General features: G+C 28.7%; 3 protein-coding genes across 5 annotated transcripts; 1 reads left to right on the forward strand and 2 right to left on the reverse strand.

The window, feature by feature from the left end:
• The first annotated feature begins 5,795 nt into the window (after nucleotides 1-5,795).
• On the forward strand, nucleotides 5,796-8,482 carry LOC113863810 (probable 2-oxoglutarate-dependent dioxygenase AOP1). Its single transcript, XM_027497529.1, has 3 exons — nucleotides 5,796-6,169; nucleotides 6,982-7,309; nucleotides 8,237-8,482. Exons 1-3 carry the CDS (start codon nucleotides 5,796-5,798, stop codon nucleotides 8,480-8,482), a joined length of 948 nt encoding a protein of 315 aa, XP_027353330.1.
• A 6,815-nt stretch (nucleotides 8,483-15,297) lies between these two features.
• On the reverse strand, nucleotides 15,298-20,267 carry LOC113861622 (UDP-sulfoquinovose synthase, chloroplastic). The gene is made up of 3 exons (XM_027494568.1): nucleotides 20,042-20,267; nucleotides 18,205-19,280; nucleotides 15,298-16,022 (listed from the first exon to the last, which is right to left on the reverse strand). The coding sequence occupies exons 2-3, from the start codon at nucleotides 19,234-19,236 to the stop codon at nucleotides 15,621-15,623; spliced, it is 1,434 nt and encodes a 477-aa protein (XP_027350369.1). The 5' UTR covers nucleotides 19,237-19,280; nucleotides 20,042-20,267; the 3' UTR covers nucleotides 15,298-15,620.
• A 1,512-nt stretch (nucleotides 20,268-21,779) lies between these two features.
• On the reverse strand, nucleotides 21,780-26,775 carry LOC113861458 (calmodulin binding protein PICBP-like). 3 transcript variants are annotated; one of them, XM_027494280.1, is made up of 4 exons: nucleotides 26,602-26,775; nucleotides 26,166-26,502; nucleotides 22,558-26,056; nucleotides 21,780-22,198 (listed from the first exon to the last, which is right to left on the reverse strand). In XM_027494280.1, exons 2-3 carry the CDS (start codon nucleotides 26,490-26,492, stop codon nucleotides 22,619-22,621), a joined length of 3,765 nt encoding a protein of 1,254 aa, XP_027350081.1. In that variant the 5' UTR covers nucleotides 26,493-26,502; nucleotides 26,602-26,775; the 3' UTR covers nucleotides 21,780-22,198; nucleotides 22,558-22,618. The 3 variants fall into 3 exon arrangements, with proteins under 3 accessions (XP_027350081.1, XP_027350083.1, XP_027350082.1); XM_027494282.1 differs by having other exon boundaries at nucleotides 21,833-22,198; nucleotides 22,558-25,960; nucleotides 26,602-26,748; XM_027494281.1 differs by lacking the exon at nucleotides 21,780-22,198 and having other exon boundaries at nucleotides 22,420-26,056.
• Nucleotides 26,776-27,028: the final 253 nt, after the last annotated feature.

Raw genomic sequence — 27,028 nt, forward strand, 5'->3', positions numbered from 1 at the left:
AGTGACCAATTTTTGTTGCGATAGGGTTTGGAGGTACATGATCCAAATTCGGGGCATTTTGTGCATTATGACGTGGGGGTGTTCAAAGGTGTTGTTCAGTGTGCTGTAGTGAGAGTGAGTGAGTGGGAGGCTGTGAACCAGGTCAAGAATTTGCTAAGGTAAGTGTGCCAAAGTTTGTAGCTTCGAGGAAGGACTTTGAGGGCTCTTTTGTAGATGACGAAACGCTTCTTGAACGTAGCTAAAAATTGGTTTTCGATGTTTAAGTGCGTGCATACGTTGATCCGCGGGCAACAACGGAGAAGAAGAACCATATCAGAACGAAACAGGTTGCTTTTAGGTTAATTATTAAAATTTTAAAATAATATAATTTTTTTATAAAAATATTAATTTTAAATAATAAAATATTATAAAAAAATATAACGTCACATTGCTGAGTTAAACTTTTATTACACAGATTATTTGAAATATGAAAGTTGACGGAGATTAATTTTAAATATTTTAAAAATGTTAATAACACATTTTAAAAAAATTAACTTCAAATGATGACAATTTTATAGAGATTAATAACACACTTGGGCATAAATAAATAATCACTTACAAAATATGTGTGAAAAAAAAAGTAAAAAAAAAAAAAGTATGACTTGGTTTTGCAACTGTCAACAGTCAACAGTCAACAGTCAAAAGAACCTCGTCTCATCGAATCATCGTCAGGGAGAAAATAGGCGTATCACCTGCCTTGCCTGGAAAATATTTCATTAAGCCATAAAATTAATTATCATATTTTAAAGTCGCATTTTTTGTAAGGTCATTTTCTAATAATTACAAAGAATTTGGGGGTGAAAAGATGCTCTATTAAATTATTCTTTTTTTAATTTCAAAATTGAAGTCATAAATAATCTCAATTGGACATTTAAAGCGCCATATATATAATAATTCCATAAATGATAACCGGAAGCTCCACTTTATTTTCTGATCCCATTTTTTTTCTCTTGGTTCCTCTTCACTTCATACCTAACATGAACATGGTATTTGAAGCTTAGTGTGACTAATGGATGCACCAATACAATTTTAGTGATTTGGTGTGAGATTAAAAAGTTAAAACAATTGTGGTCTATATACATAAAAATTAATGACGGAGATTAGGATTTTAAATGTGGGTCTAATCTAACAATTTAAATTCGTGAGATTCTTCTCAAGTTTAAAAGTTTAAAATTTTAAGTTTTAAGCCTTAAGTTTTATTTTTTTTAATTACCTAATTTTTGTTTAATCCAAAGAATAATGTGTAATCCTTATATTCTTTTTACGTCTTATCACTGTTAGTTATCAAATCAAATAACAAAAATATTCTTTGTAAAATTTTAAATTTGCTTGACTACAGCAATTTAATTATAACAATAATGTAGACATAATGATTTTTTTGTCTTCGATTCTCATTATCATGTAATTACTTTTCAAGCTAAATTTAGTGTGATTTACAAGTCATTAAAATATAAGATTTTACAAAAACATTTTACATATTTCTGGTTTTCAAACAAACTAAATAAAATAAATTTTATTTCTTTTATCTATTATTTACACACTTGCAGTCATGATCTGTCATTGGCCTTTTTTAAAAGAAAAAGGTTAAATAATTGATAAATATTTTATTTTTTAAAGTTAAAACTTTAAGAGCATCTAAAATTTGTTGAAGTCAAATTTTATATTAATTTTTTTCACTTAAATCCTAATATTGATTTTATTGACATATGTTTATCGTCAACTTATATAATCATAATCAAATTATTATTTCAACAGAAGAGAGATAAAGCTAGCTTATTACCCATGCATACTGTAATAAAATTCATCTTTTTTCCTCAAAAATTATATTATGATAAAAGAATTCATTATTCAAGCAATTAATTGCTATCAATACAATCTTACGTAAAATATTCAAAATAAAAAAAATCTGAAAACAATATGTAATAAACAATCTTTCTCAATAGTAAATTTAACCAACCATACAACAAATATTTATGCTCTAATAATTATTAAAAACTGAAGAATAGTCCATATTCACTTGAGAGTTAATCCTCTAAATACATCGTCTTTTATTGTCTCTTTCATACACATATATTATATTATTTTAATAGGACTTTTTTTCTTTTTTTTTTCCTAAGAGAGGAAGTAGGAATTGGAAGGGAATAAGGTTGTGGTAGGAATTAGGAGAGGAAGACAAGATTGTGTTTTTTACAGGATTCAAACCCTATGCTTTACATTTTATGTCCCTTTAATTTTACCATTCAATCATCGACCAAAGATCGTAATTGATTCTTGAAAGTAAGAATTTATCTATTATTAGTTTAAATTTAATTATATTTATAAAATATTTATTTATATTAATAATGAATAAAATATTATTTTTACACATTTTTTGGTTGTACATCTTCAGAAGTCATACCCTTCATGCAAGCATCTCAATACCTCATTAATAAATATAAGAATTTAACGTGCTTCATTTACTTCCGTTAAAATAAAAAATATATATTAATAAAAATGATATCATAGTGTAATTTTAAAATATTAATAAATAAATATATATTAATCTTTATAATATTAATAAAAATATTTTTATTAAAAATATAATTCTTGTTTTTATACTTTTTAATATTTTTTTAATGAAAAATATTTTTTCTTAATTTTTAATTCATTACTTTTAAAATAATGATAATAAGAGTCAAATAAAAAATAAACCTGACTTGTAAACTATCTTAACAATATAATATATCAATAATTTTATATAAGATAAGTTTTAAACGTCCAAGAATGAATGTGAAATTGAGATTAAAAAAATTAAAGTGAAATAATTATAACTTTTAATTGAGATTAAAAATTATCTTAACAAATACGAATTGATAATTTTTTTCATAAGTCTATGAGTTGTATATTATTGAAGGTGAGAAAATATTTTATCTTTTTTTGTATAGCAATATTTTCATAAGACCGTAACATATAATTTTTAAATAATTTAATATTAGTTTATGTTTATCTGAAAATTTAAATAAGATATTATTAAATATATATAGAATTCAGTATAAAAAATAATTATATTAGTATAGTTTATGATAGTTGTACAATTTATCTTTAAAAAAATAATATTTTTTAATAACAGTATATTAAATATTAATAAAATATTTAATTTTATTAAATACTATTTTTGAAAGTAACTTACATCAAATTGAATTAATAATCCGTATTGATAATTTTTTTTAGAATTTAACATTTGAAGTATACTTGTTGTTTGATTTTTTTAATAAAATATTAATGCTTAACGTAAAAATAAAAGTATAACTTTCTGTAATTAATGACATTTTAAAAAATTCAATAATTAATGTAAAATAAATATAACTTTTCGACCGCTGGGTTCCACGCTACTAATCAATCAAGTCGATCAACTAATATTTTCAATTAGATAAATCAATCAAAATTGAGAAGCAACAAAGTCAAATAACATCAAAAGCAGTGTCTTTATTTTACTTCATGTCTAAATTAAACACCCTAAAATATATGACAGGGAAAAGTACGTTTATTTGTTCTTTTTTTCCTTTTAATTTGGATTAAACGAAGGCACGTGACATATTGACAGGACTCAATTTAAACAAATAATTTTCTCCTTTTCACGATCCCTTCTTTATCAACAAAGATAAGATTCGATTTAGAGTTTGACCGTATCTATTTTTCAAGTATTTATTATTATTTTTATTTAAGTAATTTTATTTAATTTTTTATGACCATATTGATAATTGAATTATTTTATATAAAATTTTCTTAAATTAAAATGAAAATAAACACTTAACGATAGATTTTTTTTTATCTTTATTAAAGAAAAAAAAAAAGTCTATCGAGCTGGATGGTCCTAAATTCGGCTAATAAAATATAATAAAAAATCATTTTTATACTCTAATTTTTTTTTTATTCTCAAAATATACTTTTAAAAATTTTTATAAAAATTCCTTCCAAAATTTAAGTTCTGAAACTATAAAATTCTTTTAATATTAAATATTTAGAATTTTATAATTCTTGGGAAATATAGTCAGCAGTTAGACTCCTAGAATTCGTCCTTGTGTGTATTTTTCTAGCGTCCTTTTTTGGATTTCTCTTAGGAAAAACGAAAGGCAATTTACATTGAAGATTTTCATGTTTCTTTCCAACACCAGTTGCATATATAGAACTTCATATACACATGTGAATTCGGCAAATCCACACTCATTTCCTTTGTCAAATTCAAAAGCTCCTTCCTGAGAGAGGTCGTGTGCTATTTTTTACATGATTACAAACGTTTTAACTTTCTTTTCTTTTCTTTTTATTTTTCAATCACTTTGCTTTTCCTTTTCAAATCACCTCATGGTTCATGTCTTTTATGTCTTCACCGTTCATCCGTCACTCTTCACAAAAACAAACATACTCTCTAAATAAATTAAAAAAAGATATTTAATAATAATAATAATAGAAGTATAATGGCTAAAGAAAATAAAGTGTAAAAACCAATCTTCTAAAATGTAAAATTTAAATCTTGAACTCGAATTAAATTCAAATCTTTTTAAGCCCATCATGTTAAGTTAAATGTGACTTAGATTCTTCTTCTCTCTTTTTTCCTTTTTAAATAAATATATATAATAGATATTATTTTTATAAGTTTGAATTAAATTTAAATTTTTTAGTCTAATTTTGAAAGCTTGTCACTTATAAGTACTAAGATAGAAATAAATTAAGTTAAACTTTACATAAATAACTTTAATCTATTTAATAATTTTGAAACTTGAATATAATTTTTTTAAAATTTTATTTGATTTATTAGTTTTTTTAACAGTATACTTTGTAGTGAAACTTTTAATAGATCGTTAAAATTTTTATAAATATACTATTAAATTATCTAGATAAAATATATCTCTATAAAGATTATAAAACTTGTATTTGAATAAGTAATAAAAAAAATAGTTCATCATCTTGAATATTTATGATAAAATTACATATTTTTATTATTACCTTCAAATCATATATTTGATTTAAATAAATAAAATACTAAATATAAAACAAATACAAATGCAAATCAGTATTATGTCTACAAGATAGATCAAACATAAAAAAAATTCAGCAAGTGATTTTCTCTCTTTTAAATAGTATATAGTAAGGACACTCTTCAACTTTAATAAAAAATATTAAAGATTTTATTAATTTTAAAATTAAATTTATTTAATGTAAAATTATATTATAATTTTTATATAAAATTATTTAATATATTATTATTAATATTATGAATCTTAAATAAATTATTTTATCAAGTTTAATAATTTTTTTAAAGTCAAACTCAATTTATTTAATTAATTAAGTCTAATTAAATAAGTTAAGTCAAATTATACTTTGAAAAAGTTAATGTGCGAGCCCCAATCAAATAACATGACATATGTTTATCCTTACACACAACCAATATAAACAAATAATTTTTAACATATTTGAATACAACAAAAATTTATATAAAGTATTTTTTATTTAAAATCATAACATATAATAAGATTTTTTTGTATTGATAATATTTAATAAAACTTATTATTTAGTAATCTTTAGTATGTAATCTTGTATGCATATTAATAAATAAATAAATAAACAATTTAATACTTTGACCCTAAAAAACAGAACTACACTACTTCAAAACAAAATCAGTTGCACAGATAAAATCACACAAAAGGGGGGAGCAAACACGGTCAAGCTTTCCACGAAGAAATAAATTCATTTAAGCGAGAGAGTCTTAAGAGAGTATTATGGGATCCGAAACACAGTCACAACTTCATATTGTTGACTTCACTGATGAAAGCATGAAGCCTGGCAGTGAAACATGGCTCTCAGCTTGCCATGTTCTGAAGACTGCATTAGAGGACAATGGTTGTTTCGTGGCACGCTATGATAAAGTTGGCAAGGAGCTTTGTGACTCTGTTGTCTTTGCCATGGAAAATTTGTTTGGTCTCCCAGTGGAAACAAAAGCCAAAAAGACTAGTGACAAACTTTTCCATGGCTACTTAGGACAAGTCTCATGGCTCCCTTTGTATGAATCTTTGGGCATTGACAATCCGTTGTCTATGGAAGGATGTCAAAATTTCGCTAACATAATGTGGCCAGAAGGAAATGATCATTTCTGGTAGGTACCCTTTTCCAATTTCCATAAACATTTACCCTTGTTTATGTTATAGTTAAAATTTTGTTTTATTTTATTGATAAAAACTATTCGTTTTAATAAAAATATATTATTTAAATTAATTTATACATATATTTTACTTATATTCAATAATTTAAAATTAGTTTCCTCGAAATTAATCATATTCAATTTTTAAACTAACTGGACATGCCATGAAATTGAACGATGAATCTAAATCACTGCCCCTTTGTATGTTTTGTTCTTGGTTCTTTCGATTTAAAATTAGCATAAGATCAGAAGGGAACATTCTCTTCCTTATTTGTGAAAACTTCATTAGGATAGTTAACTTAAACTTTATGATTAAGTTTAAATTTATAAAAATAGTAATTTTAAAAAATATTTATTATATTTTTATATCTGTAATATAATAAATACCTTATTTTAATAAAAAAATTAATTTTAAATATTGAAATTCTAAGTATTAAAGTTAATAAAAATGTCTTTTCATGTGTTCTCTTCCTTATCTATATCAAGTCTCAGGTTAATAGATTAACAAAAGATCAAATGGTATACAAGTAAGAGGAGTCTCAATTCTAAAACTCTAAGACATTCTCTCGAGCTTAAGTCCTATAAAAATTGTTATGACAAACAGGAAATATTATATTTCTACTATACATGTGGTTTTTTCAATTAAAAGGATGGGGCAATGCATAGGAAACTCAGACCGGTGATTTTAACCCCTTGCACGGTGATAATTGTGTTTATAGTGTGAATGTTAAAAATTGCTCATGGTAGAGGCTTCATTCTCCATACAGTGAAAGTGTCAATAAGTATGCTAAGCTGTTGGGAGAATTAGATCATATGGTAAAGAGAATGGTGTTTGAGAGCTATGGTGTGGACATGCAACGATGCAGTTCTTTCATAGAATCAAACAATTATCTCCTTCGATGCTCCACATACAGAGCGCCCCAGATGGATGAAAATGACTTGGGACTTCATTCTCACACAGACTTGACCATCACATCCATAGTACATCAGCTCAATAATCTAAATGGCTTGGAAATCAAACTGAAGGATGGGGAGTGGAGTGGGATTGATGCCTCGCCCTCCTTGTTTGTGGTCATGGCAGGTGACGCACTCAAGGTAAATAGATATACACATAAATAAATATTTATTTATTTTAAAATAATTACTAATTTTTAATTTACTTAAATAAATTTTAATTAATTCTAAATAAGATTTATTTTAAATTATTATTTTGTTAATTTTTTTTTAATTTTATACTTGACGTTAATTTCTGTCAATTAAATTATTTGTTACGTTATCTTTAATCTCTTTCTTCTACCTCACTTTTAATTTTCTAAGTCACAAATTTATATTAGTATTTTATTTTTAAAAAAATTAAAAAAACAAAAAATTAAGATTTTGTGTTTAAATCTTAATATTTAAGTACAAAATCTTAATTAACTTTAAAAGTAATAAGTCTTATTTAAAGGTAGTTAAAACATATTTAAGTATTTTTAATTTATATAAACCATTTAGCTTTAAATAGAAGTATATTAATTAATTTTTTAATTGTCTTGTTTTTTGTGTATTTATTAAATATAATTGAGAACATTAATAACAAAATAAGAGATAGTATAATCAATTCATAATTTTCTGAAATTGAGAATGTTTAATATTTTTCTAAACTTGGTGCATTAAAAAATTATTTTAAAATAAAATATAGTTCATCAATAAGATTATTATTAAAAAGTTCTTATTTTTATAAGTTAATTTTAATGTATATAAATAATGTATCAAATATTTTTAACTTAATATCAAATTTTGTATACATGATTTACGTAATTGAAACTCTTAATCTAAGAATGAGTATAACTTACACTAATGTGATTTGATATTTCCTATTTAAATTTATTATATTTGCAAAATATTAAAATAAAAATAAATAAGTCCTCACTTTCTTTAAACTTTAAAGTAGTTATCTAAAATTAAAGACAATGAATTATATATAACGAAATTAATATTTTATTTGGTTAGGCTAAGTTTTGATGGATTTTGATGGCCTAGGTGTGGAGTAATGGGAGGATACGCCCCTGTGAACACAGAGTTATAATGAATGCAAAGAAAAGCAGATACTCTATGGGACTATTTACTTTCAGTGGTGAGATGATGGAGATACCAAAGGAGTTAGTTAATGAAGAACATCCCTTGCGTTATAAACCAATATTTGACCACTATGAATTCCTTCGTTTCTTCGACAAAGAGAAAATCAAAGAATCTGATTCTCGAATCCAAGCGTATTGTGGGATCTGAAGCATACACTAATACGAAGGGTTTGGTTTATGCATAGGAGTTGCTTGTTGCCTTTTATGTGTGCTCTTCTTCGCTATAGTGTGATTATACTTTCTCTTTTCTTTTTTCTTTTTTCCTTATGTTAATAATTTCTGAACTGTTGTTTGTAACTTTGATTTCTTGTCAATTTAAATTAGATTATCATTATCTACTCTTAACATTTAAATTTATTTGGAAAGCATAGTTAAATATATATATGTTTAACAAAAATAAAAGTGTTAACAAGTAGAGAGCTGTGTGAAAATTTTTGAGTTATGAGTCATTAAATGTTCGTTCAATTTTATTTTTATATTTTATATTTTTTAAACAAACAAGTTCAAGCTCTTAAAATTAAGTTTAATTAGTTAAATGAGTTAAACTCAAATTTAATAAACTTGTTCTTAACAACTCATGATTTGTGTGTATGGATGTATGTATATATAATTATAATTTTTTTATTATATTTACTTAAAAAATCATAATTTTAATTAACTTAATTTAAATGAATCTATTAAATCATGGATTGCTGGGTATTAGTAAAAATCATTGATTTATATCATAATTAATATAAAAATTATATATATAATATATTCTAATTAATTAATAGTGTAAAAAATTGTACAGTAACAATGTACCATCATTTTATACATATAATATATACTTAATTTTAATTTTAAAAAATTATATTTTAAATGAATAGCCACAATTTTTGTCAATGAAATGTAACATTTGTATAATTAAATATTTTATTTTTAATCTTAAGTCATCTTTAGGTGGATAAAATTATATATTATTATTATTTTATTTTATTTTATAATATAATAATATTTATAAAATAATAAATAAAAATTTATTTAAAAATTTATGAGAAAAAAACATATATAATCTAACAATCAAATTTTAATTTTTAAACTTTTTTAGCAAGTTAAATTCAAATTTGAGGTTTATCTCATTTAGATAAATCAATCAAAGTTAAACATTGTTTTCATAAGTTAAACTTAACTCCAAATATTTAATTTATTTTAACTCATTTACACTGTTTTAAAAAAATAATTAGAACATGCAATTACATGTGTGCATTATTAAGTTCGTAAATTAACTGATAATGGTTCTTTCAATTTAACTCGTAATTTTAAGTTCAACTTTTAAGTGCTCTAAGTATCTAGATTGTCAATAATTGTTTCAATTTAATTTATAATTTTTAAGTTCAAATTGTCAAGAAGTCCTACCTAAGTTATCTTCAATAGAGCATATAATAAAAATTACATGTGCGTAGATTTTGCCATAACTATGAGTAATTTAATAACACAAATGCATGTTAACAACAATCAAAGATCATGTACATAGATTTTGCCATAAATATGAATAATATTACCAATGCATGCATATAACAATAAAATATTATAGAGGAAAAAGCCTACTCAATTTTCTTTAAGCATGAAAAATGAAAAGTCATTTCTTAATCATCTAACTTTCTAAAAGTTTTTATCAACATTTTCCTTTTCTAAGTTCTTGCGATTCGATAAAGGAAAATTTTTTCAATGATATAAGAATATGAACGAGTAAACTTTCCCTTTTTTAATATTTTTTTATCTTAAAAACAACTATTATGTCTTTACTGCTAAAAAGATTTAATATTTAACGAAAGTGTTGCCAAGTTATTTAAAAAATATTGCTAATTGGGTTTAATATTATGTTAGCAAATATTGTATAAAGATAATGTCGCCAAAATTTTTAACAACATTGCAACATATCCATGCCAATATATTAAAAAATATTACCAAGTTACGTTGTTACTTTTTAAAAAAAGTTGCTAATGTATACCTTTTTGCAACATATACAAAATACTAATTAACTTTTTTTTATAATATGAAAATATTAACATTTACAATATTTTAAGAATTTACGAATTTTTATTTGTAATTCATTATTTTTAAAAGGAATTTAATATATATATATATAATAAATATTTTTATTATTATATTTAACATTAAAGTATTTCAATATTCAAAATTTTCTATTTCTTCTACTTTTATTATTATAAAAAATATATTAATATTTCTACTGTTCAAAATAAAATTAAGTATGATAATAATAAGTCTTCTTGCTTCGTATGTGTATGTATTACAGAACCTCTACAATATTTCAATACGTAAGTCTGTAGAAATACAATAAAGTAAGTTTTCTTATTCTTATATAATTTATTTTTTTTAACCATCTTAAAAATTCTCTTAAAAAATAATTTTTTTGTCTTAAATAACACTAACTTGTTAAATATTTAAAAATAATAATTTGTAAAATACTATATAATCAATAATGTTGATTTAAGATAATAATATATTTTTTTAAATTAAAATTTTACAAAACTAAAATTAAAATTAAAATTTAACAAAAACTAATTTTAAAAATATATAATTTATAAGAACTAATTACTTATTTAAGTTTTACCTCTAAAGATACATCCCTAACACATACAAAATATAATATCAAATATTTTCTTATTTAAGTGAAATTAATAAATCACGTTTAACTTTTATAAAAGAATGCAAATTAAACACATCCAACATCTTTACAAAAATAACTAAATAACTTTGAATATAATTTCAAAGACATAATTTCACGTTGAATTGATGTCTTCTTATCATTTGACAATAATTGTAGAAGAACGAAAAGCATAACCAAAGGAACGAAGATCCTCTTTTATGCAAGAGAGGATTCCGTTTTTTCTTAAGTTCCTTATCTATAAAAATTAACATAACATGAGTTTTATAAAACACAGGAAATCATAGATATGAATAATCTCAAGAATGAAGATGTCCATTTACTCTATCTTTGTTATAAACTTGTGAAATATATTTTCAATGTTAAATAATTTTTTTTATTTGATGCTCCGTTTTAATATTACAATATTTGCTCAGAGCTGAAGTATAAGGCTGAAGCGATTTGAGTACATGAGGATATATATTACTAGGAGTTGGAAAGCATGTGAGCTAATTTAAGACTTAATAGTTTGATTGAAATTGAACTGGAGTTAAAATGGTGATAATTAAGTTAAGAAAATTTTTAAATTAATATAAAAATATCATAATATTATATGTTTTACAAGATAAAATTTTCGTAATGACTACTTAAATTATAGTAATTCATATACACGTCTTTTATATGAGCTTTAACTCATTTTAAAAAAATACCTATTCAGACCAGTTTATTGGTACTGGTTCATAGTTAATTCTGACTAATTTTTGAACAATTTAACTGATTTTTTAAAATTTTTTGATCTACTAATTTTTTGAATATTCTAAATTAATGATCTAACTGATTTTCGGTCCAATTGATTGAAAATAAGAATAAATAAATGATATTTTATGAAGTGTGTGTGCAAAAAATGTAATAAAGAATAAAGATAAGTGTGAATATCATTACACCCAGGGTCAATTGGGCCCCATGAGTGCACACTCAGTCAAATATATCTTAATTGGGATTAGTTCTACACTCACCGGTAAAGAAGAGAAAAATATTTAGTTTAAAAATATATTTTATTTTAATTTTTTAAATTTAAAAATAAAGAAAATCATTCACCTTTTTTTGCTTAAAAAAATTCCCAAACAACAGTTTTAATAACTTTCCACACACTTCCTTCATATTTATAAATCATTCGTTATTTTTTGTATACTTACACGTTAATTCTGCGATAGCACACCAAAGAATATAATGTGTTTATTTGCATATGCCCAAAAGCATTTTATGAGTAAAGGAATATACTTGGCAAGATTACATTATAATGCGAAGCAAACATACAAAAGAGAAGGGTTTTTCTTCCAATGAAAATGATTTTCTGTGAAACAACATTTTTATTTTCCAAAATATACAAGAAAAGTTAAAAGCTGTTCGGCAGTTGGGACCATTTACATACATGAATGAAGATAATCACCTAAAATTGGGACCAGAAAATGAAACAAATTGTTATCAAATTTTTTAACATATATTGACGTAAAAATGAAACAAAATATATCAATTGAAGGATAATCATAGAAATGTTTAACTAATATTCAATATCTATGATTCGATTATACAAGATGATGAAGGTACCCAATTGGTAGGGGACCAAAATTATTCTTTGTATTTAGTTTCTATCAATTGATAGATAATTATAGCTGTATGTAACTAATTGTATAGTATATAGCGCATGACCTTTCCTGGGCATTGAAGAAAGAAACAAAAACTTATAATTAATCTGATCCAGAATGCAAATAAAACCATAGTTAATGTGCAAGTTATAATTCGTATTTAATTTGAAAATTATTGATCTCTACAGGGATACATTTTATTTAGATCTTTTACTTTGGATGATTATATTTTAGTAAAGATTTTACGTAAATATATAAATTTAATTTATATACATAAAGAAACTAAAGACTATATGAAGTTGGAAGCAAACCAGACCAAGCCTCGACAGAAGTCTATAATAAAGAATTAAAGACTGTTTCTTCTTTTTGGAAGCAAAGAAAATGTAGGGTGGGAAAAGGACATTAATCTAATATTACCATGGCTTATCACTAGAGGTATTTATTAAAATTACATTTACCTCATGCAGTTGTCATGAACCAAATATTCATCAAGCGAGTCAACTGCATTGGCAATCACATAATTGCTATTCAATTAACACTTAGTGTTTTGTAAGCTGTATATTATGGTCTATATTGTCTCCTTATGAGTTGTTAAGTGTTAACGTTAATAAGGATATTATTCTCTTTGATCAAACATATATGAAATAATTTATTAATAAATATGGTACGATTCGAAAGGGGAGACAATAATTTTATATGTAGATGAATCAAAACACCTAATAGTCCAATGGTTAGTTGGCTAATAAGAAAGGACAGAAACATGAATGGTTATAAATTAACGTACGTAATCAAGGTATTGCTATTAACAACATTAAGTCTGAGTTAAGTTTATTCATTCTCGTATAATAAATTTTAGCCCACGTTTTTATGAGTAAGACAATCTGATTAAGCTTTGTACACACCCTTTTTTCATATCTTCCCATCATCCCATGTTTGATGACATTTTTTTGGAGCTTTTACATCAAATCAATACTTCTCTTTCTTAATTATCTATTTGCCTAAAAGATATTTTTACATTTTCAATTTCTGCTCATTTTTCTCTAACAAATTTATTAAAATTAGTTAAAAATATATTATGAGAGTCATAAGTTATTTTTATGTTATTCTTAAACTCTTTTAAATGAGAACTAAATAAGTTAATCTATTTAAAAAATGTACCTTACTTAAAGATTATATCTTAAATTTTAAACAAATTGTCGTCCAATAATCATGAACAACAAGACTCAGAACTACTTTCTTTTTCAATAAATTATATAATTTCTCTTACATCAAATATACCTTATTTTAATTTTTTATTTTTTTTATTCATTTCAAATATCATTACTTAAATTTAATCAATAACAATTTAAATTTAAAATTTTGCACACCAAATCAAAGTAATAGACCTACAAATTAATTATGTATTTCAATTTTAAATAAATTTTCCCTTCAATTTTTTTTTAAAAAAAAACACACATCTTTTTAATTTATTCCTAATCAGTAAAATAGAATACTCATTATTGACAATGAATTACCTTTATATACTTAAAATACATGATTTTATTCTTATTTAATAATTATAATTTTTCCTATCTTATGTATTTTTTTAAAGTTTTATAAAAAAAAAAGTGCACAGTGCACAAAAACTTTTATTATTATTATTATTAACCTTTATATATAAATAAGAGTATTTTAAGATCAAATATTCAGTAAAATTACTTTCTTTTACATTTTTTCATGTCTAATTTTTAAAATTAAAATTATTTAAAAATAATATGTAAATTACACATTCTCTCACTGTAATGATTTTATTTTTTGTCCATATTAATTCTATTCTAAATTTTGAAGATAAATTTTTTTTTTTAAAATTAATATTTTATTATATATTGTATATATTTATTTAAAAATAAAATACTTATACATTTCACGATCTATTAAGTAGTTGTATTATATTTTTATGATAATGTCTTAAAATCATATAGTTGTTGACATATTTAAATTCTTAAACTCTTCAGCTTACATTAAAAATAACCTACATTAGCTTATTTATCAATAGACATGTTAATTTATTTAAAACCTAGATTATAATGCAAATCTTTAAATGGACTTCACAAATAAGGCAGATTAAAAAAGACAATAAATAATATTTATCAAGTAAATATATTAAAATCAAACCTTATGTTTAAAAAATATACCGTACTTGTTTAACTTTAACCAAAAAATAAAAAAAACTCGATAGTTCATTTGGACTCTTGGCCTGCTTTACTACTCCAAAAAAAAATCAAAAATATAAAAACTTTTCCTACAAGCGTCCTCTGCTTTCCACTGTAAAGTTAGGGAAACAAGTTCCCAAATTTTAATATTGCAAAGTCATGCTAGAATTATATTATTTTGCTAAATCTAATGTTCATGTTATGTATTTTAAAAAAAGAAACCACCATTATTAGTTATTTTTTACTCCTAATAATCTTTTTTACAAGAATTTTTAAGAGATTTTTATTAACAAGATCTTTTCAAATTTTAAGAGCATTTATTATCTTTTTGTATATTTATCTTTCATTATTGAACATTTTTAACTTACTTGAAGTGCAGTAATTAATTTTCTAAAAACAAATGTGTTTACTACTCCTTACAACTTTTTTTAATATGCATAATTTAGGAAAAAAATCTTATAAAAAAACCAGGAGTAGACAAATACGTGAATATTATAAGCATAAAATAGATTCCAAATGCGCAACCCTAAACAAAAAGAGCAGTAACTAGGTTCATAAATAGGGAAAATCACCTTTTTTTTTGTCAAATGTGGGAAAAAGCACTTTGAAGCACAGAGATCTACTCTACATAAGGAGGGTATGAAGGTTTCACAAAGATGGATCATTCCCCAGATTGGATCATACAAATCCTATGATACAGAAATTTCAAATTTTCATGGCAATGCAACATAACCTAATCACAAGTAGACTCATCATGCAGGATATACATTACATTATGGCAGCAACCATGAACCCAACTTCTTAGGCTGTAACAGTTTTTGTTTTGACCCCAATTTTTCTCCAAGACACACCAGGCATAATTTGTTTTGTGTCAACACGATCTTTGTACTGAATAGCAAAGTTGAGCAGTGAATCAAGGAGAGAATCTGAAAGAAAGTGTGGTCTCAGTCCCAGATCAACTAGCTTAGTGTTCTTGCAATTGTAGTAATGTTCCTCTGCTTCCACTCTCGGGTTAGGCACATTTATAGTTTTCACATCAAGGCCCAACTTCTCACCGGCTTTTGTAACAAGTTCGGCGAGTTGATTGACTGAAAACTGCTCTGTGAATTGATTGAAGACTCGGAACTCCCCGGGCTTTGCAGGATTTGCGATGGCAAGCTCAACACATTGAACTGTATCTCTTATGTCAAGGAAGCCCCTAGTCTGAAATATGTGCATTATAAAATACACACAAATTTTGCGTCAGAGCATTTCAAAATTTTCTGCCGAGTAATACAATAATCGAGCCACGCTGTTAGAATCTCAATGGAACAAGGTACACATCACATGACAGTGTGATAAAATCAACATTTAAGAAAGTTTAACAGTGGGAGAGGCCAATATCAGCTATTATCAACAATTCTTAGACATTTAGAGTGAATTGCAACAAACACTGCAAATGGTTCAAGAATGAGAAAAGGGGTTTAGTTCATGAGGGATAAGGAAAAAATGAATGAGTTCCAAAAAGCTGGTAGCTTTGATCTGTTCACCGTTTTCCACTTTGTATAATATCTTGGGAGCAATTGATGTTCTGGGAAGTGAATTCATATCTTCAGATAGATGTTTAATGTAGGCCTAAGTTTTTCTGTTGCTGCATTAATCCAATGCATGCCAAATGCAACCTCAAAACCAAATATAAATGTTTAACTGACACTATTGTTAACATTGTATAGTGGAACTGAAAACGAAACACAAGTGCAAGTGATCCTAGTTGCATCTAATTAAAATAAATAATTTGATTACAAGGCTTGTATGCTGATTTTAAATATCATGTCACGTGATACTTAAATTAAGACAAATCAGACAGGAAGAAGAATTTCCTTCTTGGTGTACCATGTATCACAGCATCACCCTCACTAACAGTTTCCAAAACATATTTGCAGTATCACAACTTCACAACAAAATGGCATGTGAACCTCATTTGGTATCTTTTCACCATATAGAGCATCATGGTAATAATAATCCATAGTCATATATACTGACTCTAAGAAAGTATTTCAAACAAAAAATGAAGTAAATAGAATAGAACTCTCGCACAGTGACAGATCTTGACCTAAAGGATTAAGGGACCAAAATGCCTCTTCTATGGAAATCAAGCCATACAATGATTTTGCTAAATGTTTGCTTCTCTTCTAAACAAAAGAATTTATTCAAGAAAATATTTGAAGTAAAATATTTCAAGTATTGAAATAGATAGTTACTGCAGTATTGTTGAGATAATGTAAATAAATAGGGAAACAAATAAAATAAATAAATAGGGTAATTATATAATTAGTGTAATTTTAGATAACTGCAAATCATGTATTTATTATGACTTATAATTATAAATCAATACCTTTGCTGTGTATATCAACACAAGAATTCACCCTATGCCTTCTGGTTTCTCCCTTTCAAAACAAGTACTAATAAAAAAAAATCATAAACAAATAAAATAAAAAAATTACCCCTATTTGAAGTATTACTCATTTGCAAACGTGAAGTACTAATAATTGATTGCAAATTTTATAATAAAAAAAGGTGTATTATTGCAATTTAAAGCACCACATTTTCAGCAATAAATTGACTTTTAATTTTATAATAGTACACTTTTGCATTAGCTTTGATAAAAAAACTTTTAATCAAAAACTTCTTGAAAGAGCTTTATATATATTCCCAAAATAATTGTTAGCCAAACATGCAAATAATATGGTTTAATTACTTTCATCACATAAAATAATCACCTTGTTGTAGTTCTAAATAATTGTAAATAATTGAGTTAAGATGTAGTGAACCAACCGAAACCCATCAACAAAGTAGTACTCATCTAAAATTCTGACACCTTTTAGGATTGTGTTAAATAAGTTGATTGATTAGTAAAATTCATCTACTATAGTCTGGTGAATTAGGTACACTAAATGAATCAATAAACATATCAACAAAAACAACCAAGTCTTATCTCACAAGATGAGATCGGCTACATAGATCATACGACATCATTGAGTTTGATCAGACATCAAATTTTCAAAAATGTAATTAATCAAAAAGTCTCTTTTAATAACTTTGTCTAAAGTTCTTTAGGGTCTCCCTCATCATGAACCAATTTACATTTTGCAAGGTAATGATGTTATGATGAATATTTTTAATATAGTTAACGTTAACATTCAATGAAAAATGTGAGGATGCCTCTAAGAAGCTCCATCAATACTCTTCTATTCTTCTCCAGTTGTCTAATACACACAATATAAACATATCCTGATTTGAAATATTCCAAAATTTAAGTCCTTATCATATAAATCATCGAAAGTCACCCTTCAACTTATCACATCAAAAGTCATCAATGAAAAATAAATAGAGATGGGTAGGTTACCTGGCCTCCTTTACCATATACAGTGAGTGGATGACCAACAGCAGCCTGAACACAGAACCGATTCAATGCAGTTCCAAATATTCCATCATAATCAAACCTGTTATAAAGCTCTTCATGCATTGCAGTCTCATCTGTTCTTACTCCGTAGACCACTCCTTGATTCAGATCAGTTGCTCGAATCCCCCAAGCTTTGCAAGTGAAGGCTATGTTATGTGAATCATGAACCTTGCTTAGATGATAGAAAGAGCTGGCTTGCTTGGGATATGGCAAAGTGTCTGTCCTTCCATTGTGAGTAATGGTAATATAACCTTCCTCAATATCAATATTCGGAGTCCCATATTCACCCATGGTCCCGAGCTTAACTAGATGACACTGCTCTCTGAACTCTTTTATGGCAAAGAGCACATTCAGTGTCCCAACCACATTATTTTGCTGAGTATACACAGCTCTTGACCGGTCTATCATAGAGTAAGGAGCAGATCGCTGTTCTCCGAAGTGGACAACAGCATCAGGTTCAAATGACTTGAAGGTCTCAGATAAGAACTCAAAATCACATATGTCACCAATGTATAGCTCAATAGCTTTTCCAGTAAGAGATTTCCAACAGTGAAGGCGATTTTGGATGGAGGAAATTGGCGTTAAAGAATCCAGTCCAAGCTGATGATCAAAAAGGCGTCGAACAAGGCTGTCAACAATGGCAACCTCATAACCCTTGTTAGAAAGGTGGAGGGCAGTTGCCCAACCACAGTATCCATCTCCACCAATGACCATCACTCGATTTGGTTTAAAAGGGTCACCGGGGCTAGTTTGAACTGGGAGTTCCTGGCTAGTTGAAACTGCGGCAGCAAGTATTACTACAGAACTTTTTCTTCGCTTATGTTCTTGCAAGAAAAGCCTTCTAAATGGAGGTTTGGAATAACTGCAAGCAACCATGCTAGAAAATGATGTTGAACATTGACTAAAAGGTTTTAAATAAGGTTTTTTTCTAGAGGAGATAGTCAAGGAGCAAGATGATGACAGTAATTGAGCCATCTCAATCTTATCCTTAGGTTCCTCTAATTACTTTAAGCACGTTCCTGAAACAAGAATTAAAATGCTGTCATTTGCATTTCATTTCAAACAATAATAAAATACTTAGTTTATCAAGCAAGTAACCAAGATTAAGGACTGGTAACATCATGACTTTGGTACAAGTGCAGCAACACAAAACAAATGTCATGAGTCAAATCAACACAAGGACTAGACCCGGTTAGAGAAATATAAGTTAAGCACCTACATTAACTATTTTAGTTGAGATACAGGAATACCACATCTGGCCGGGTAGTAACTATGAAGAGCTTATATTACCCATGTTTCACAACCTCAAAACATAGAACACCATATTCCTGAACACTTCAATTTATCGAAGTTTCAATAAAACACCCCAAAAAAAAACCTCTTTGAAGAGCAAGGTTTGTTATAAGCTTTTGCAAAAACACCTAATAACGATTACTCTTCCACTCGGTTAAATTGCACTTAATAGTCCTTCAAGCAAGTAAACATGATTCATGGTGTCATGAACCCAATTTCAAAACTTTGCGGACAAAAAGGAAGCGACCAGCAGAAAAGGTTCTAAAATTTCACGAGCAAGCATCAACACAGGATGAATCAGAATCAACAAAAAGGACTAGACCCACTTAGGGAAACGAAGGGCACTTCAAGTTGTCCCCTTTTCATGCCCTCAAGACCAATAAACATCATTCAATCCATACCACTTCAAAATGTAGAAAGATGGAACCCAACATAACAACCTAAGCCAAGAATATGAAAAATTGCAAAAGATGGTAAGTTTGATTACCTTGGGAGAACTCAGAAAAAGAACAGTTACTATAGACTGAGGAGCAACACAAAGTCAAATGGATTTGACTATGCTTCTGCTTATGGATAAACCCTGCAACTGCAGTCTTTTCTTTTTCAACAAGAATCAATACTGATCAAGAGGAATATCCCTTTCTTCTCTCTAGAGAGTCACTGCCTACTGGGCCTTTGCTGTTTATTCCGACCAATTACAAATCCTATCCTATATTTTCAGCCCAAAATAAACATGACCCTATATAAATGACCAAAAAATGTCCAAAACTTATGAAAAATCAGAAAAGAAACATTTTTAGGTCAAAGGAAAAAAAATTTAAAAATAAAAATATGCATTTATCAAAAATTGTAATTTTTAATAGTATTAAATATATTTATTGTCCTTATAAAATTGTCAATTTTTAATTTTAAGTTTTAATTGCATTTTATTTATTCTTAATTTTTTAAAATATAAAAATAAAAATTTTTAGAGCATATTTGTTTCCACTTTTAAAAGGTTTTCTCTTTTCGAAAACAAAAATTACTATTTTTTAAAATGGAAACAAACATTCTTTTAGTCTTTGACGAGGGATTAAAAATACACTATTTTATTAAATATATGAATGGAAAATAAATAAAATTTATTTGGAATAAAATTAAAATTTGATAATAACCCATGGTTACATTGATGGGTCCAGTTGATGTTGTCCAAAAGCCCAAACATAAATGGGAAACTGTGTTAAAAGAAATGGTTGTGTTGTAGTCGTTCATTCAACCACCTTAGTTCAACTACCTCGAACTAAGGTCAAACCTGGAATTCCAAGATAGCTTATAGGCTTGGACTATGAAGTTTGAAATCGCTAGTCAACGTACTAAGGACTGAAGTTGAGAACACGCTGTTTTGGTGACTCCGACGAAGAAGACTGAGAGATAAGCTTTTACTAGTTGGTGTTGACCATTCTCCACCATTGATCAAAGGTTAACAACCTCTTCTCTATGTTGTTGTGGGCTCAGTTTAGTTACTGTATCTTTTTATCAAGTCACGCTTTTGCTGTTCTGTAACATCATGCTTTTTATTATAACTTTCGTGCGCATATGTTTTCATCATGATCATCAAACAAAATTCGGTTTTCAAACTCTCTGCAATCTTGTGAAATTGAGCATTTTCTCTCGTAAGGGAATGTCGGTTAGTAAACACTATCAGCTATTCATATATGTTAAAGCCTTTGTATGGCTTTAACTTAAACTTGATATATGAGTACTCATCAATTTTTATTAGCCAAAAAATGAACAATTATTTTTCAAAGTAAAAACAGGCGTCACATATGTTGCTTAGCTGTAGTAGCTTGCGCGATTTGCTTTCTCTTATCTTTAACTGAACTAAAGGTTCTATTAATATTCTAAATTGTAGATAATCAACGCAGTTACTTGTTATCATTCATGGTCTGAACTCTGAATATGATGTAAGATTATTTGTTGTACACCTTAAGCATTGTAAGGTAGAGCTCTACAAGCATGCCATCTAATTATTGGTATTTTTCCTTTATCTTCTGCAACCACAAGGTGGGAGACGGGGGCGGGGTATGGTTATTGGCTTTCATTAAAATGACAATGAATTTAAACATATAGTATATGCGGCATGGTTTATCTGCGGAATTGTACAAGGATTTTCAGATGGGCATTATGACTTAGAAGACATGATCAGAGTCCATGTAAATAAATTCAATGTAATAATCAAAAGAAGGAAAGAAATCTGGTAGTCACGGCTTTTCAGTTCATGTTTACTTTTGGATGTTTGATAACAGGATAAGAAATCTTTATTTTCAGAAGAAAAGAACATAAATATGTTCTACAAATTAGGCCATTCTAATATGTTCCAACTTCCAAATAAAAGATATACATCATGATACTAAAGATTGTCTACGGTATTTGTAATGCCAAGGTCTTTCATACAGAACATCCACCTCTGAAGTCTGAACACCAAGAGAAAAAATATGCCCTGTATTGAAATTTTGTTGTGATGAATCATGAAACATTCATTATTCTCTAAAATTTCTCCCTCGGAGACACATTGAAATATCTGAGTTCTGTCACACTGTTTTGACAAACAAAAAACTGCAGAGTAATCGCAAAGGATTGTGATCATACAGATTTCTTTCTTGACCTGCACATTTAGAGGAAATAGCAAATCAGATTTATGAAGACAGTAGTATTTACAACTTCAGACTATTACTTCTTAAATACATGAATGTTCTTATCAATGGTGCATATGAAATTCTTCCTCTTCTTTTGTCTCAATAATAGTTGATCATATGACAAGAGTATAAAATTGCTCACTTGATATTTCATGTATTTCCCTTATCCAAGAAATTTTCTAATTTTCAGTTTTCACACAGTTTGACAAGCATTTTGTTGTTAATAATTGCACCTCAATATTTCAAAGAAGAGAAAGAGAGGAATAGTAAATCGAAAAGGGAAAAAAAATAAATTGGAAGTTTATACTTGGGAAGGGTAATTTTCTACCTTTCATCTTGTTCTGCTTGAATTCATTTTGCATACGAGCTATTCCACTATCTGGCCAGTTTCAATTTTTCATGGTTGGCATGACTGTTTCAAAAGCTTCCACTAGCAGCTCCACTTTTCTTTTCCTAGCTGGGGTTAATTTGGAAACCACCTGTCTAAGTGCATAATCAAGCATCCATTCTTCAGTGCCTTTTCTTTCTTCCATGCCTTGATGCCTTAAGTGAACTCTCTCAGATTCTGAATCAGGCTCTACAGGTAGATATCTGGGTCCTCTTGGGTTGAATTTCCTTACTTTTTCCAATGCCTTGATGAATCTCCTAAGCAGGATTACCTTTTTAAGATTGCTCCAGCTTCTAGGCAATTGCTGGTTTGTTTTGTTTCCCTCCTTTGGTGCTGATTCTTCATCTTCTTTTTCTTGGATTGTTCTATTTTTAGATTCCATTCTTTCTTCTTTTTTCTCCAGACCTTCATTGTACACTCTTTCAGTTCTGTCAGACTGTTTAGAGTTGTCTGAAATTGTGTTGTAAGCAAGTGACTCTTTGTCTGGTAAGTCGTCCTTATCATCTGGAAGGATTGAATCAATTGCTTCTTCTACCATCTTGATGGCTTCAATCTGTTGGAGTTCAACTTCTGGATCATCTACAACATGGTCCTTGAATTCCTTATCTTGCTTAGTCATTGGTGTACTTTCATGAGAGATGGAAGTTCCTCTTTTTCTGCCGCCTTCATGCCCTGACTCTTTCTCATCTGCCTCATCAATTAGTGACTTGGGCTTGTTTTCAGCCATATCCGATACCATGTGTTTATATACCAAGTACCACAGACCTGTGTAGCGCTGTTTCTCTGGCAGGGTCTCAGGTTCTACAACAGCACTCTTGGGAGCTTCAGATTGTTCCTGTGTAGGGAACTCTTCAAGAGTCTCAGTTTCCAGCTTAGATTTTTCAATCCTTTCTTTCCTGTCTGCTGTTGGTTCATCTAATAGGTTAGCAGGTGCTCCTGAACCATTCAAATTAGATCTGAGTGATCTAACTAGACCTTCTAGAATTAAACTTTTAGACACGGAAAATTGTTCCCCATTATCACCAATCAGCTTCTTGGTTTCAACATCTATTCCAGGTGATTTGGATTTGATATTTGGATTTTCTATATTCACATTGGATATCAAGTCTTCTGGAAATTCACTGACCTTTTCATTGGTTGGAGCCTCCTCATGACAGCTGCTTGTAGTTTCAACTGGCTTATTTAAGGAACTTGATCTGCTATCTTTGATTTCTACAGGATAAATATTATTGTCGTCAGTTGAGATTTTCTCATCATTATCATCACTGCCAGCTAAACTTCGGTTTCCATATATGTCTTCTTCAATAGCTTCAGATGCAGATATATGCTTGACAATCTCAGTCCGAGGATAATCAAAGATGTCTTTGAGCACAATAGGATTGTGCAGTTCTGGCATTGGATCATCACCAGCATTATCCTCAAGTTCCATATTACTATTATGAGAAAATGATGCTTCTTCCTTGCCATGATTTGAGGAATCATCAAGGGATTGAATTGGATTTGCTTTAGGTTCCATTGTTGCAGAAGACCATGGACTACTTTCAGCATCTTGAAATGGCAGAATTGTTTCAAAAGCTTCTACTAGAAGTGTCACTCTACGTCTTTGAGCAGGTGCAAGTTTAGAAATAACCTTTTGAAGAGCATAGTCAAGCATCCATTCCTCAGTATTTTTCTTCTCTTCTGCAGTTTGGTGCTTGAGAAAAACTTTTTCTATTTCTAAGTTAGCATCAGAAGGCAAATGACTTGGTCTTCGTGGGTTGAAGTTTCTTACCTTCTCTAATGCCTTTACAAACCGTTTCAAGAGGATCATTTTTTTCAGATTGCTCCAGCTTTTTGGTGTTGTTTGGTGAGGTTCAGTCCCCATCCTCTGTTCTTCTATAGGAGATTCTGTAGATGTTGAGGTATTCACTTCTTCTCTTTTACCTTCACTCTTTTCTGAGAGTGGCTCATCTGAATCAATGCCTTCAGATTTGAAATGATCATCAGAAAAGAGATCTTCAGGCTCCGGGAGAAGAATTTCATCAAATGCTTTCTGCACCAGCTCAATTGCATTCTTATTTTCATCATCCATATCCTGATTGGTTTCGCAATGATTATGACAAGAACAGCTGTTTACTTCATTAATCATGAGATCATTTTGCCCGCTTTCTTCCCTGCCTTTCTCATTAAAAGGCAGCTTACTTTCACATTTCCCTGAGTTACCTAACACTGCATGCTTATACATCAATTGCCACATTTTTATATATTTTTTATCTCTTTCCTGCATTGCCCCATCAGTAGCACTAGCAGGGGTAGGCTCTTCCTGTGCAGAACTCTTCTGAAGTACTTCATAATCTGGCTCCATGTTTTTGCCTGCAGTAATTACTTTTCCCTCCAATATCTCAATATCAGAAGCAGAAAACTTGACTACATCTGTTGATGTCGAATCCACAGTAGCACTTTCATCATTTTTCTTGCATGCAACCATATTCTTGTCACTCTGCGGTGTCTCAGCTACCACAGAATCGGATTTGTATTTTTCGGTGGCAATGCAGCAATATTCCATACTTCTTTCCTTGACAGAAGGTGAAGTTTGCCTTTTAACTGCAGGAGAATCACCTAGATACTCTTCAAAATTTATCGTATGTGGATATGATGTTTCACCCAGTAACACCTCAGCATTAGATCTGACATTATATTTTTCCTCATCCTCTCTCCCAGAAGTGTCACCTTCGGTAACTCTGGATGTTGGAGTGCCATGAGGCCTAATATGTGAGTCACTTGCCATCTTTTTCATGTTCTGAAAATGAGATCTGCCATCTTCGCTGTGAACAGTTTGGGCTTTTGGAGCGGCTTTCCTTGCATTTCCAAACTGCTTTGATCTATTAACAGGTTGACCGTCCATTTTCATGGTCTTTTGGGTCTTCAACATACGCCTCCTCATTGACACAAAGCGCTTCAACGTAGGCATATTGCCATGGCGATGACCGTGAAGAGAGCAGTAAGTATATGGACAAACCTTCATAGATGATACTCCTTGAGATGTACTTGCCTCTTGAGGAAGGTCAATGTGATCAGGGAAATGGGAATCCTTGAGAGTGGAAGAACATGTGGCTCTATGCAAGCTTGAGTCTGATTTGGAAGAATTCTTTGCTTTGAAAGTGGGCATTTTTGTTAACATCCTCACAGGTTTGAAGCTTAATCTTCTGGTAATGACTCTCTGAGGTTTACTGCTAGCATCACATGTACTTTTCCCATTTTGATCATCACTGCCACAGGTAGATTCAGATTGCTTTCTTGTTGATTTTGGACCCTTAACAGCTACAAACTTGATTGATCTTGATGACTTCAATTTCCTCTTTGGCTCAGTCCTTCCAGATAACTTTCTGGTCAAACTCCTCTTCAACTTCAAAGTAGACATTCTAGTTAAAGTCCTCTTTGTGGAAAATCTCCGTGTATTCTGCCCAGAAGCAGCAATGTACTATTCTTATTTTTATTATTTTCCCACTAATTGAAACTTTTTCAAATCATATTTACAAATTCTGAATTTTCAAAATCAGCAAACTTACCTGAAAACTATCCTTTGCATGAGAACTGCTGGTAGCCTTCATGTAATTAGGTGATGCATCTGCCATGTCAATTGGGGTTGGCCCCTCCAAACTTTCTGTGCCAACAGATGAGAGAATGATGAGATCATCATATTGGGGTTTCCCCCTTCTAGTTGATGATCTCATGCTTGATAATCTTCCAAGCCTAATTGACCTCACTTTCTTCAGTTTTCTCTTTGATTCCAATCTTCCTCTATTTTCTGGCAGGCTGGAAATAGATTCCTTTGTTCCAGGAACTCTCTGAGATTCATCATAATCACTGTAGCTTCCTTCAATTTCATCCTTCATTTTACAGAATCTGTTCAATTCATGGAATCAATATCACGGATTAAGTAAAACAATTAGTAACACTATCAAAGAAACCAAATGAAGAAAGAAAGGGAAAAATGTCTTGAACCTGATTTTGAGTTATGATTATGCTTAAGAAAATGGTCTTTTTTGTTCTTCCCCGAGTTGATTTGGGTCTGGAAATAGAGAATAGTGCTATTGCTTTTCTTTTATGCAAAGGAAACTACGAGATAGATAATTTAGAGTGTGGATTTTGCATACTGGTACAGTTGTATTTGTTGTTGTAAAGTTGTAGCAAGACTAGAAATTATTATATTATATTAAAAGGAAATATAAAAAATAAAAAAAATAAAAAAATAGTGGCTTTTGGCTTTGAGTTTAGAATTGAACGTGTCAAAAGATAGAAGAATGTGAAATAGGACATGGAGGTGCTTGACCAGTAGGCGGAGAGAGGGAAGAGTCTGTTGTGTTGAATTGACTTGGCCTTTGGTCAATTGGCTCAGACGTGAAAACCACTCATTTTTATTTATATATTG

The sequence above is a fragment of the Abrus precatorius genome, unplaced genomic scaffold (genome assembly GCF_003935025.1).
Source record: "Abrus precatorius isolate BTA unplaced genomic scaffold, Abrus_2018 Scaffold3, whole genome shotgun sequence".
Taxonomy (NCBI): domain Eukaryota; kingdom Viridiplantae; phylum Streptophyta; class Magnoliopsida; order Fabales; family Fabaceae; genus Abrus; species Abrus precatorius.

What these genes read in the sequence shown, in the direction of transcription:
- LOC113863810 (XM_027497529.1), top strand. Translation starts at nt 5,796, where the DNA reads ATGGGATCCGAAACACAGTCACAACTTCATATTGTTGACTTCACTGAT. An exon ending in GAAGGAAATGATCATTTCTG is followed by an intron (nt 6,170 to 6,981) that starts GTAGGTACCCTT and finishes TTCTCCATACAG; the next exon opens with TGAAAGTGTCAATAAGTATG. An exon ending in TGGCAGGTGACGCACTCAAG is followed by an intron (nt 7,310 to 8,236) that starts GTAAATAGATAT and finishes TTGATGGCCTAG; the next exon opens with GTGTGGAGTAATGGGAGGAT.
- LOC113861622 (XM_027494568.1), bottom strand. Translation starts at nt 19,236, where the DNA reads ATGGCTCAATTACTGTCATCATCTTGCTCCTTGACTATCTCCTCTAGA. An exon ending in TATATGGTAAAGGAGGCCAG is followed by an intron (nt 16,023 to 18,204) that starts GTAACCTACCCA and finishes CACATATTTCAG; the next exon opens with ACTAGGGGCTTCCTTGACAT.
- LOC113861458 (XM_027494280.1), bottom strand. Translation starts at nt 26,492, where the DNA reads ATGAAGGATGAAATTGAAGGAAGCTACAGTGATTATGATGAATCTCAG. An exon ending in ATGCAAAGGATAGTTTTCAG is followed by an intron (nt 26,057 to 26,165) that starts GTAAGTTTGCTG and finishes GCTTCTGGGCAG; the next exon opens with AATACACGGAGATTTTCCAC.